The sequence below is a fragment of the Arvicanthis niloticus genome, chromosome 26, assembly GCF_011762505.2.
Source record: "Arvicanthis niloticus isolate mArvNil1 chromosome 26, mArvNil1.pat.X, whole genome shotgun sequence".
NCBI lineage: Eukaryota > Metazoa > Chordata > Mammalia > Rodentia > Muridae > Arvicanthis > Arvicanthis niloticus.
In genome coordinates this window covers 35893162-35905380 of record NC_133434.1, presented here as the reverse complement: position 1 = coordinate 35905380, position 12219 = coordinate 35893162, and the positions used below count along the sequence as shown (strand labels likewise).

The 12219-nt window shown below is 39.2% G+C and overlaps 1 protein-coding gene across 6 annotated transcripts in view; it reads left to right on the top strand.

Moving 5' to 3' along the window:
• Positions 1–12219, top strand: part of Iqch (IQ motif containing H) — a 182362-nt gene that overhangs the window by 164270 nt on the left and 5873 nt on the right. For all 6 annotated transcript variants that reach the window (XM_076925732.1, XM_076925733.1, XM_076925735.1 and 3 more), the window contains one exon: positions 10226–10287. In XM_076925732.1, the coding sequence (XP_076781847.1) occupies positions 10226–10287 (62 nt within the window). The remainder of the gene's footprint in view (positions 1–10225; positions 10288–12219) is intronic.

The window sequence follows — 12219 nt, the reverse complement described above, 5'->3', positions numbered from 1 at the left end:
CCTCACTGCTTCCCCAAAGTTAGGCATAGCTGTGTAAATTGTTTTGACAGGTGAGATATGAGCAGAGGTGAACATGTGAGTTGCTGTATTCTTTCAAGCCCATCCCATCAGCTCACTCTAACAGTCTGGTTTCTGAGGGTACTCACAGGGGTCAGAGACACGCACCACCCATATGGAAGAAGAACATGAACAAGAAATACAGCTTCTGGTGCTAGAAACAACCAGCAACTGTTTCTCAAACAGGGAAGCATAGCCAGCCTACCTGGTTGGCACAGGAATTAGTATCAAGGGAAAGGTGTCCTCAAGCAAAATCTACAAGTTTGATATTGACTTGGTGGTAAGCAGTGACATGGTACGCAATGATCAAATCAATATTTTAAACCATGGAAGAAAAGATCTGTTACCTAAGTATTAATTCCCAGAAAAAAAGAAAAACATCAATAAATATCCCACAAAACCTTGGAATGAGAAGCCTATGAATTTTTTTCTGATTGGGAATTACATTCCAGGTGACATGGACTTTTTTGAACAAAAGAGAGAAATAAAATTCTGAAGTAAAAACCACTGATTTGAAGTGATTTGCTATACTCAGGTTAATAGTAATAGAGTCCTAGAATTGTCCAGTAAAACATGTGAACCACAGATACTTACATTTGCTTCACTATAGATTTTAAATGTGAAAAAGTAGGCAAGGCAATATATTAATTTTAATATATACACTCATAAATCCAATATATTAAAACATTTTATCTCAATATAATCAGCATAAAACTATCGAGATAGTTACATGTTGGCACTAACCATTTTTTAAACTTATTTAACTTTTTATTGAAAGACTTTTTATGCATATATTTTGACCATGGTTTTTCCCCTTCCCAATCCCCCTCCCACCTTCCTGCCCACTCAACTTTGTGTTCCTTTTTCTTTCTCCCTCTCTTTTTAAAAAGCGTACAAAAACAAAAGGGAAAATAAACATACTAAAAACAAGCAAGCAAACAAACACCAAAACCCCCACAAAAAATGAAAATCAAAATAGACAAGTAAAGAACCGGTAAGACAGCCAGGCAAGATGGCACCTGCCTTTAATCCCAGAACTCTGGGAGGCAGAGGCAGGCAGATCTCTGTGAGTTCGAGGCCAGTAGTCTACAAATTGAGTCCAGGACAGCCAAGGCTATTAGACAGAGAAACCCTATCTTGAACAAAACAACAAAACGAACAAAAGATTGATAAGACAAAAATGCCTAAACAAAGCAAAATAAGACAAAAGGCCTATAAAGTACCACTAAGTTCATTTTATATTGACCAACTAGTCCTGGGAATGGGGCCTGCACCAAGATGTGCTTACTGTACCCACCCAGTGCCATTCCTTTGGAAAATTTTTCTTTGCCAGCTGCTACCAATTGCAGATACCTTCTTAGACGGGAATGGGGAGTTCATGGCCACTCTCCATTCCCGGTACTGGGACCCTGTCTGGCGTGAACCTGTGTAGGCCTTATGCTTGCTGCCACAGTCTCTGTAAGTTCATGTGTGCGTCACTCCAGTTGTGTGCTTCATTGGTGTCATCCATCACCTCTGGCTCTTAGGATCATTTCCCCCCCTCCTCTTCCACATAGCTCCCTGAGACACGAGGGGAGGACTTTGATGAAGACGCCTTTAGGATTGACTGGCTCCAAAGTCTGTCACTCTGTACATTGTCCGTTTGGGGGTCTATGTGTGTAGCTCCCACCTACTGCAAGATGCTTCTCTGAAAATGGCACAGTGAGGCACAGTTCTGCAGCTATATCAGCACGTTACCAGGAGTCATTGTATTGCTCTATTCCTTTAGTGGAATAATATCAGGTCTTCCTAGGGACATGACCTATCTAGACTCGGGTTCTTGGCCATTTTAGTAGAATCAGTTCCATTTAATGGACTGGAATCAGAACGTGATTGGTTCACTCCCATAATATTTGTGCCACTATTTTACCGGTATATTTTGTGGATAGGTCACTGCTCCAGTTCCATTTGGAGTTGAGTTTTGTGCAGGATGATAAATATTTGCATTCTTCTACATGCAACCATAAGCCAGAACCATCTGTTGAAGATGCTGTTGTTTCTCTAGTGTGTATTTTTTTTTTAACTCATCAAAAATCTTGTGTGTTGACTTATGATATGGGTCTTCAATTCTAGTCCATTGATGAACATGTGTGTTTAATATCAGTAACCATGCTGTTTTCATTATCATAGCTATAGTACATCTTGAGATCTAGGATGGTGATACCTCCAGCTGTTTGTTCATTATTCAGAATTGTTTCGGCTATTATGGCATTTTGTACTTACATATGAATATAAAATGCATTCTTTCGATTTCTGTAAAGAATTGTATTGAAAATTTTATGGGGATTGTGTTGAATCTATAGACTGCTTTTGGTAGGACGGCTATTTTCACTGTATTAAAATAGCCATGAGGATGGCAGATCTTCCCATCTTCTGGTGTCTTTCAATTTCTTTAATATCTTAAAGATTTTAGTATACAAGACTTTCATTTGCTTGGTTAGATCTATCTCCGAGGCTTTGTGTTGTTGTTGTTGTCTTGGTGGGGCTATTTTGAAAGGTACTGATTTCTTTCTCAGTCTGTCGTTTGTATATTGAAGGCTAATTAATATACAATGTGTGTTAATTTTGTATCTTGCTACTTTGCTGAAAGTGTTTATCAGATGTAGATGTTTTCTGGTGGAGTTTTTAGGGTTTTTTGTATAAAAATCATTTCACCTGCAAATAAGGATACTTTGACTTCTTCCTGTTCTATTTGTGTCCCCTGAGGTCCTTCACTTGTCTACACCTTAAGTATTATATTGAGTAAGTATGCAGAGAGTGAACAGCCTTCTTGCCTTGTTTTCACTGTACTGGAAATATTTCAAGTTTCTCCCTGTTTAAGTTGATGTCGGCTATTGGGCTGACTGTAAGTTGTCCTTATCGAGGTATGTCCCTTGTACCCTAGTTTCTCCAGGATTTTTATAATGAAGAGATGTTGGGTTTTGTCAAAGATTTTTTTTTTCTGAATCTAATGAGATAATCATCTGGTTTTCATCTTTCAGTCTGTTTATGTCATAAACCATTTTTATTGACTTATATATGATGAACTATTCCTGCATCTCTGGAATAAAGCCAGCTTCATCATGGTGAGCAGTTTTTTTATGTGTTCTTGGATTGAGTTTGAAATATTTTACTGAGAATTTTTGCATCCATATTCATAAGGAATATTGGTTTATAATTTTCTTTTATTGTTGGGTCTTTGTATGGTTTTGGTATCAGGATAATATGGTCTCATAAGAAGAATTGGGAAAGGTGCCTTCAGTTTATATTTTATGAAATAATTTGAGGGGTATTGGCATTAATTCTCTTTTGAAGATTTGGGAGAATGCTATAATAAATATGTATGGCGTTGGAGTTCTTCATTCTTTTGTTTGTCTTCATTGTGAAACTTTTAATTACTACTTTCTATTTCATTTGGGGGCTGTGGGTCTGTTTAAATTGCTTATTGATCTTTATTTAACCTTGGTATGTTATATATGTCAAGATAGTCACTAATGTAAGTTTTCCAGTTTGGTGGAGTATAGGTTTTTAACGTATGTCCTCATGATTCTCTTTATTTCCTCCGTGTCTATAGTAATGTCCTCCTTTCATCTCTAATTTTGCTAATTTAGATCTTCTCTGTGTCTTTAAGTTAATTTGGGTAAAAATCTGTCAATCCTGTTGATTTTCTCAAATAACCAACTATTTGTTTTGTTGATTCTTTGTATTGCTTGTTTGGTTGGTCGGATTTCATTGATTTTAGCCCTGAGTTTGATTATTTCTTGATGTCTATACTTTTGGGATGCTATTTTTTTTCTTCTCGCTCTAGATCTTTCATGTGTGTCACAAAGTTACTAATCTGAGATCTCCCTAACTTATTTATCTATTTATGTATGTAGTATGTATGTATGTATGTATGTATGTATGTGATTTTTTTTTTTTTTGAGATGGGGTTTCTTATATAGCCCTGGCTGTCCTGGAACTCATTCTGTACTCCAGGCTGGCCTCCAAATCAAAGATCTGCTGTCTCTGCCTCCCGAGTGCTGGGACTAAAGGCATGTGTGTGCCGCTGCCACCACCATCTGGCTCTCTAAATTTTTTTTTTTTTTTTTTTTTTGGTGTAAGCATTTAGTGCTGTGAATTCATAGAACTACATTCGTTGTTGCCATAGGGTTGAATGTGCTGTGTCTTCATTCTCATTCAATTCTAAAGTCTGGAATATCCTTCTTGAGTTCTACTGGACACATTTTTCATCAGCCTGAGTTGTTCAGTTTCCATAAGTTTGCATGCTTTTTCTCTTGTGGTTGCTATCTGACTTTAATCCATGCTGATCTTACGGGATGGTGTTATTTCACTTTCCTTATATCTGTTGAGACTTGCTTTGTGTGCAAGCACGTGTTCAATTTAGGGGAAAGTCCCAGGAGCAGCTAAGAAACGGGTATATTCCTTGGTGCTTCAGGGCAATGTCTGTAAATGTTGGCTAGAACTATTTATGATGTTATTGAGCTCCAGCGTTTCTGTTTAGTTTTTGTCTAAATGAAACGTCTATTGGTAAGAATTGGATACTAAAATCACCCACTATCGCTGTGTGAGGATCAATATGTGTTTTCAGCTATAGTAATGTTTCTTTTATGAACTTGAGTACCCTTGTGTTTTGTGTTTGGAGCATAAATGTTTAGAATTGCAATATCTTCTTGGTGGACTTTTCCTGTGATGAGTACCTTCCCTATCTTTTCTGGTTAGATCTGGTTTGAAGTCTATTTTGCCAGATATTAAAATGGCTACAACTACTTGTTTCTTGGATCTATTTTCTTGGAATACTTTATTCATTCCTTTATCATGCGGTGCTGTCTATCCTTGATGGTGAAGTATTTCTTTGAATTCAGCAGAAAGATCCCTTTTTCTAGTCCAGTATGTTCATCAGTATCTGTCTTAGTTTGGGTTTCCATTGCTGTGAAGAGACACCATGATGGAGGCAATTCTTATAAGGGACAACAATTATTTGGGGCTGTCTTATGGTTTCACAGGATCAGTCCATTATCATCATGGCAGGAAGCATGTCAGCATCTAAGCAGACATGGTGCTGGAGAAGGAACTGAGAGTTCTGCGTCTTGATCTGACTATCTCCTGCAAGGGGCAGAGATTGAGCATTGGGACCACTCAAAGCCCACGCTCACAGTGATGCACTTCCTCCAACAAGGCCACACCTCCTAACAGTAGCACTTCCCGTAGGCCAAGCATATTCAAACCTCCAGTGTTTTTTTATTGGAGGAATTGAGACCATTGATATGTAGAGTTCTCAGTGAGCAATTTTTATTTATTCCTGACATTTTGCTTTTCCTCCCTCTTTTGATTTACTGTTCTAAGATTATATTTATTCCTTGTGTCTTCTTGGGTGTGGTTACCTCTTCAGACCGAAGGTTTCCTTCTAGTGCCTTCTGTAGAGATGGACTGCTAGATAAAAACTGTTTAAATTTGGTTTTATCGTGGAATGTTTTTCTTTCTCTATTGATTATAATTGATAGTCTGCTGGGAATCGTAGTGTGGGCTGACATCTGTGGTCTCTCAGAATTTGCAGAACTTCCTCACAGGCCTTCTGGCTCTCAGTCTCCACTGAGAATCCATGTGTTACCTAATGGGTCTGCCTTTATATGTTACTTCCTTGTTTTTCTTTGCAGCTTTTAATAGCCTTTCTTTACTCTATACATGTAGTGTTTTTTGTTTGTTTGGTTGGTTGATTGGTTGATTGGTTGGTTGGTTTGGTTTGGTTTTTTGAGACAGGGTTTCTCTGTGTAGCCCTGGCTGTCCTGGAACTCACTCTGTAGACCAGGCTGGCCTCGAATTCAGAAATCCACCTGCCTCTGCCTCCCAAGTGCTGGGATTAAAGGCGTGTGCCGCCACCACTGCCCGGCTTACATGTAGTGTTTTGATTATTATGTATTGTGGGGAATTTCTTCTCTGGTCCTGTCATTTTGGTGTTCTATATACTTCGTTTACCTTATAGGTACCTCCTTCTTTAAACTAGCGAAATTTTCTATCTATTTTTAAAAATATTTTTTATGTCATGGCTTTCTTCTTCTTCCTTTATCCTTATTATTCAGAAATTTTGTCTTTTTGTAGTGTCCCATATTTCCTGGATGTTTTGTGCCTGAACTGTTTTTTACTTTTAACTTTATTTTTTTTAACAGAGCTATTAATTATTTTTTAATCTTACCTTCAGCACTTGGGATTCTTTCTTCTATGGCTCATAGTCTGTTGGTAAGGCTTACCTCTGAGGGTTCTGTTTGACATCCTACAATTCTCAATTACAGCCTGGCTTTTCTTTAATGTTTTTATTTTTCTGTTTTACTTTCATTCTCTCATTGAACTCTGTGTTTTCACAGATTTCATTAAGGGATTTCTTCATATCCTCTTTAAGGTCCTTGAACACATTCATAATTGCTATTTGAAGTCTTCGTCTTGTGTTTCACTAATATTGCATTTCTCAGGGTCTACTGCATTAGGGTTAAAGACTTACAGAGGAGGCATGTTGTTTTGGCCCTTCAATTTTGTGTTTTGCACTGCTATCTTTGTATCTCAAGTTATGATGTTTAAGGTGTTTCTTGGTGTCTATATCTAGTCTTTGTTGGGTAGATGTTCTATACTTTGGTTGTTGTTACATTCTCTGGATCCCAGACAAATGCTGTGCCTGTGACGTGCTTCTATGATGAGCCAGCAGATGACAGACAGGCATGGAGATGGGCTAGAAGAGGAGGCTGAGAGAGCTGGTACAGAAGAACTAAGCTGAGTTTTTAGCTTTACTTCTAATTATGTGTGTGTGTGTGTGTCTGTGGCTATGTGGCTATGTTCCCATGAGTCTAGTAATTTTGGATATGTGCGGCATCTGTTTGTAGGTATGTTTTGGGGTAGCATATATTCCCGGTGTGGGTGCCCTCATAGGATAGAGGATGACCCTTGGATCCCTGGAGCTGAAGTTATATACAGTTGTGAGTAGCTGATGTGAGTGGTGTAAACAGAACCAAGGTTTTCTACAAGAACAGTGTGTACTCTTAACCACTGAGCCATCTTTCTCTCAAGCTTTGCACTAAACTTTTGAATGCTGCAGACATTAAAAGCTAAACTTCAATTTAAACTATTTGTCTTAACTACTGTTCTTTTCCTCTGAAGAGATGCCATGACCAAGGCAACTTATAGGGGGGAAAAAAAAAACATCTAGTTTGGTTTTGTTTGGAGTTTCAGAGGCTGAGTCCACACCATCACGGTGGAGAACATGGCAGTGAGCCAGCAGGCACGGTGGTGAAAGCAGTAGCTGAAAGCTCACATCTGATCCACAAACAAGAGGCAGAGAGAGACTTACAACATACAATGGCACCAAATATACATTAGCATCCCAAAAGCAAGGGAAGGAGGCATAGTGAGGAAACACTAAACCCAAGACTGACTCCAGCAGGACAAACTCCGAATCCTGTAGCTCTGTGTCTGATGTCAAAGGGATTAGATAACTCTTTGGATCTCCCATTCCTTCCGGTTTTGCTGACTGAGACATACTTCTCTCTTTTGGGCTGATTCTACTCCTAGTTTGCAGTTCTCCTTGCAGATACCTCATCGACCTGGCATCCTCAAAATCTTGGAGTCTCCAACCCAATCCGAGCTTCACCTTCACAACTTCATGCAATGGCCTCTTGGATCTCCATGCAGAGACCCCTCTGCTATAACACCTCGCCTCAGCTGCTTTCCTTAACCTTGGAGAAAGATTTCACAGCCCCTTTACTCCTGTGTGCTTCTTGACTCTAAAGCCAGAACCATAGGCTGATGTTGCTGAGTTGTCTGCGTCCATGGGTAGAACTTGGCCCCTCTTTGAATTACACTTGCCTAAGCTTTGATCTGCTGATGCTTTCTTTTGTTACATAAGCTTTCTTGTGATTTAGGACAGTGGTTCTCAACCTGTGGGTTGAAGACAATCCTGCAAATCAGATATTTACATTGCAATTCCTAACAGTAGCAAAGTTATAGTTATAAAGTAGCAATAAAAATAATGTTATGGTTGGCGTCACCACAACGTGAGGAACTGTGTTAAACGGTTGCAGCATTAGGAAGAGAACCATTGCTTTAGGAAAGGATTCCTTAGGCATTTCCTTTGTTAAGGTGGAAGCTTAGCTTGGTGAGGTCTCACCCTTCAGGGAACTACTCCCTTTATTCTAGTTCTTCTTATCTCTTCCAACACAAACCAAGTTCCAACATTTAATTTCCTAGTGTTCTTTTTCTTCTCAAACTGTATATTTTGTAATTCTTTTTACTGTTTGTTCTTCTTTACAGATCTGCATAAGAGTAATCACTAATAACCACAGGACATGGTCGATATTAGATTGTCTTGAAATCTCTTCTGCCAAGATATTAGTCCAAAACTCTTCAATTTAGCTTCCAGTGGATTTTCTTTTTTTTCCTTTTTTTTGGGGGGGGGGAGAAAAGGGGGGGAGAAAAGTAAAAGAAGCCTTTTTTTTTTTTTAATTAAAACATCACAAGAAGTCTCTAGCTCAATTACTAATATTGTTCCCCCTGAAGCCTCTTAAGCTGGGCCTCCACAGTTCACATTGCTCTCAGCCCTACTGTCTTCCATGTTTCTATTAGGATGGCTGTTAAGCCCTATTTTTTATTTTTTTCTTATATAAAGTCCCAAAGTCCACATTCTTCCAACAACCCACGTGGTAAGGCCTGTCACAGCAATGCACCACTCCCTGGTACCAACTTCTTTTCTGCCTTAGTTACTGTTCTATTGCTATAAAGAGATACCATGACCAAGGCAACACTTACAAAAGAAAATATTTAATTAAGGTCTTGCTTACAGCTTGAGAGAGTGAGCCATGACCATCACAGAGGGAAACACAGCCATGGGCAGGCATGGAGCTGGAAATAGTAGCTGAGAACTTACATCTGATCCACAAGCAGGAAGTGGGGGGGGGGAGGGGATAAAAAGGGCAAGAGAGATTGCTTAAATCCCATCCCTAGTGACATAACTCATAACTCCCCAATAAGGCCATACTTCCTAATCCTTCCCAAAAGAGTTCCAACAACTTGGAACCAAACATTCAAGCATATGAGCCTATGAGGACCATTCTCCTTCAAACCAACAGAGATAGTATTTTAAACCATCACTTGCAGAGCTATAAAATGTCTTACAAAATCTATGTGATAAAGTAGTAGGGTATGTTATACATGTGATTTTTTCCACTGAAACTCAAATTCTTTTGTGTATATATGTGCACACATGTTCATGTGTGTGCATACAAGTACATGCATGGACACGTGTGGCTAGGTGATTGTGGCGGTCAGAGGACAGACAACCTTGTCTATCATTCCTCAGTCTCTCACTAACCTGGAACTCATCAATTAGGCTAGGCTGGCTAGCCGGCAAGCCCCAGGGATCAACTTGCCTCTATATACCAGTGCTAGGGTCATTAGTGTGCCCCTTCAACCAGCTTTTATAATATGTGGGTTCTTGATATCAACCTTTGATCTTCATGCTTGTAAGATAGGCACTTAACCACTTGAGCTATCTCCCTATCAAATTCTTTTACACACACACACATCTCTCTCTCTCTCCATATGTATATATGTATATATACATATGTATATGTATGTATATGTATATATACACACATATATATATGTATATATATGTGTGTATATATACATATATACACATATACATATATATTATATATGTGTGTATATATACACATATACATATATATGTATATATATGTGTGTGTATACATATATACATACATATATATATACATACATATATATACACACACACATATGGATTGCTCTTATAACAGTGTTTTTCAATTTTTGATATAATAATCAGCTAAGAAGAACCTAAAAGGCAAAGTCCAGGGATTCTGAGCTTAGATGATGTCTGTGAAGATCCCATCTTAAGAGGTGCAATAGAGGATTCTAATGTAGGTGTTATAAGGAACATACTGCTAAATAAAAGTGCCACACTAGAGCATACTGTCTCCCTTTTCTGGGGGCAGTCCCTTTACATGGTGCTTAATGGTAGCTCTGGATTTCAATTCTTATCCGTCTTGTTACCTGTGGTACACTGTGTTGTCTTTGTTTCCTATGTAAAAATGCTATTTTTTTTCTTCTCACTGAAACCTTACAGGACAGACAAGGAACTGTTTTTATATTATATGAATCTCTGAAGAGATACAAGTTGGGCATGTTGTAAGTATGACTTATGTCTATAAGATGTAATAAGCTTAAGAAATGTCTCTATCAACCAACAAGATTGGTGGTGCTCTTGAATTTTAATCAGAATGCTTATTTACCAGGAGTCTATCTTGTTTTATTTAGAGCCTCAAGTACTTCACAAAGTACCTGTAGATGGTGGCGTCAGGTTTTTAAACATAGTTATCCACAATCATGAGGTAGGATTCTACATTTAACATAAGCTTACACACATATACACCTATAAGGCTCAAATCTTATTCATAGGAAGCCAGTTCAGATGACCCAGTTGTGAAAAGCTAGTTGTCATTCTGGCATGCTTAGAATAGTACTCCCGTGACCGGGGCAGATGTTCTTCTAAAAAGTAGGGCTGGAGCCAGTTTGGGCTTGGGTGCAATCTTCTCAGAGAATGTGTATGCTGAACAGAGTTCCCATGGCAGAGCCATTCCCCACATTGATGCCTCTGCATGTGGAGATGCTCTTTCTTCCCCTGTGGAGATAGAATGTGGCTACAGTTTAATCCAGCGCTGTGATACCAGAAATGAAACCTCTATTTATAATATCCACTCAAACATGCATTCGTTTCATCTGCCCCGGTATTTATATCTAACAGGGGCTAAGAAAGGAGCTGCCTTCTGCTTCCCAGTGATATCCTATCCCTCAGCTCCCTCCTTGCTCTGAATCCTAACATAGATGTTTGCACTCTACAGATGTGCCAGTACAGTGTGCTAGGTCAGAAGCAATGCAAAGGCAAAAAGGCAATTACTGTGACTAGGCAAACAACGTGACCAAGTGGATTTGATATTGGCAAGCTAATTTTAAAACTTAGCATTTTTCCAGAGTAGGAATCTAATTAAATGGGAGAGATGCAAGCTCCAAGTAAAAAGGCTCAGGCACATACAAGACCTAAAAATCAGAACACGGAGATATGAACTCTTACTGTCCACCAGCTGGTGTGAATGATGAACAACAAAGGGCAAGGTGCCCTCAGGCTGCAACTAGATAAGCCCTCATGCACACTGGACAGGGTGGCAGGCCAAACCCACACCTAGGATTCACGTGGGTAGAAACAGGTCATCTGAGGCAACCAGCTCACATCATTAGGAAAATTTCAACCACCAAGAGTAAACAAACAGTCTGAAAGTCATAAGGGGGGGGGGGGCTGACCCTGGGCCTTGACCTGCACCCCAGCTTCAGCTGCAGAAATGGTCTTGTCAGTGGACTGTTCCTGCTTCTTATGGAGTCACGGCTACTCACACATTCTACTGAAAAGGCTCCATTGACATAGACTTCAGATGCTCTGCCTTGTCTATGATGTTGTATGTCCCTTCATTTTCTCATTCCTTACTGCAGTCACCAGCTAGAGAATGTTAGAGCAGGGAAGGAACTTGGTCGTTATTATAGGTCAGAAACAGGCTTAGAGAAGACACGTGACTTGCCCGGGTCCCAAAGCCGGTCATCTATCTATGCAGTAATCCTCACCCTAGATTTTAGTTCACTAAAGTTACAGTTAGTGGCAGCTTTGCAGAGGGAACCCAGTTATTGGGCTTTCATCATTAAGGTACATAATTGTTTATGCTTGTAAAAATTGCTGATTTACTTTTTCTGAATATTAGACACAAGTGAAGATGTCCTTGAATCCTCACTTGCTCTACCTGGATGAAGAGGTAGACTGACAGCTACACAAAGGGAACTGCACTAAGCTGTGAATACAGGCAGTTAAGAATAGGTTACTTAGAAGGAAGTATCCAGGAGACGGTCTCATTTTATACAATTATACAGAAAAAAATAAGCCTTAATTTTCTACAGGACTTTAATTGAGGCTTTTTAGGAGATGGATGGGCTTTGTTTGGCATTACTGAAATCATGTCATGCCAGGTGTAGAGCGGCAGTCAGTCACCCTTCTAGGAAAAGTGTGAGAGACTTCAA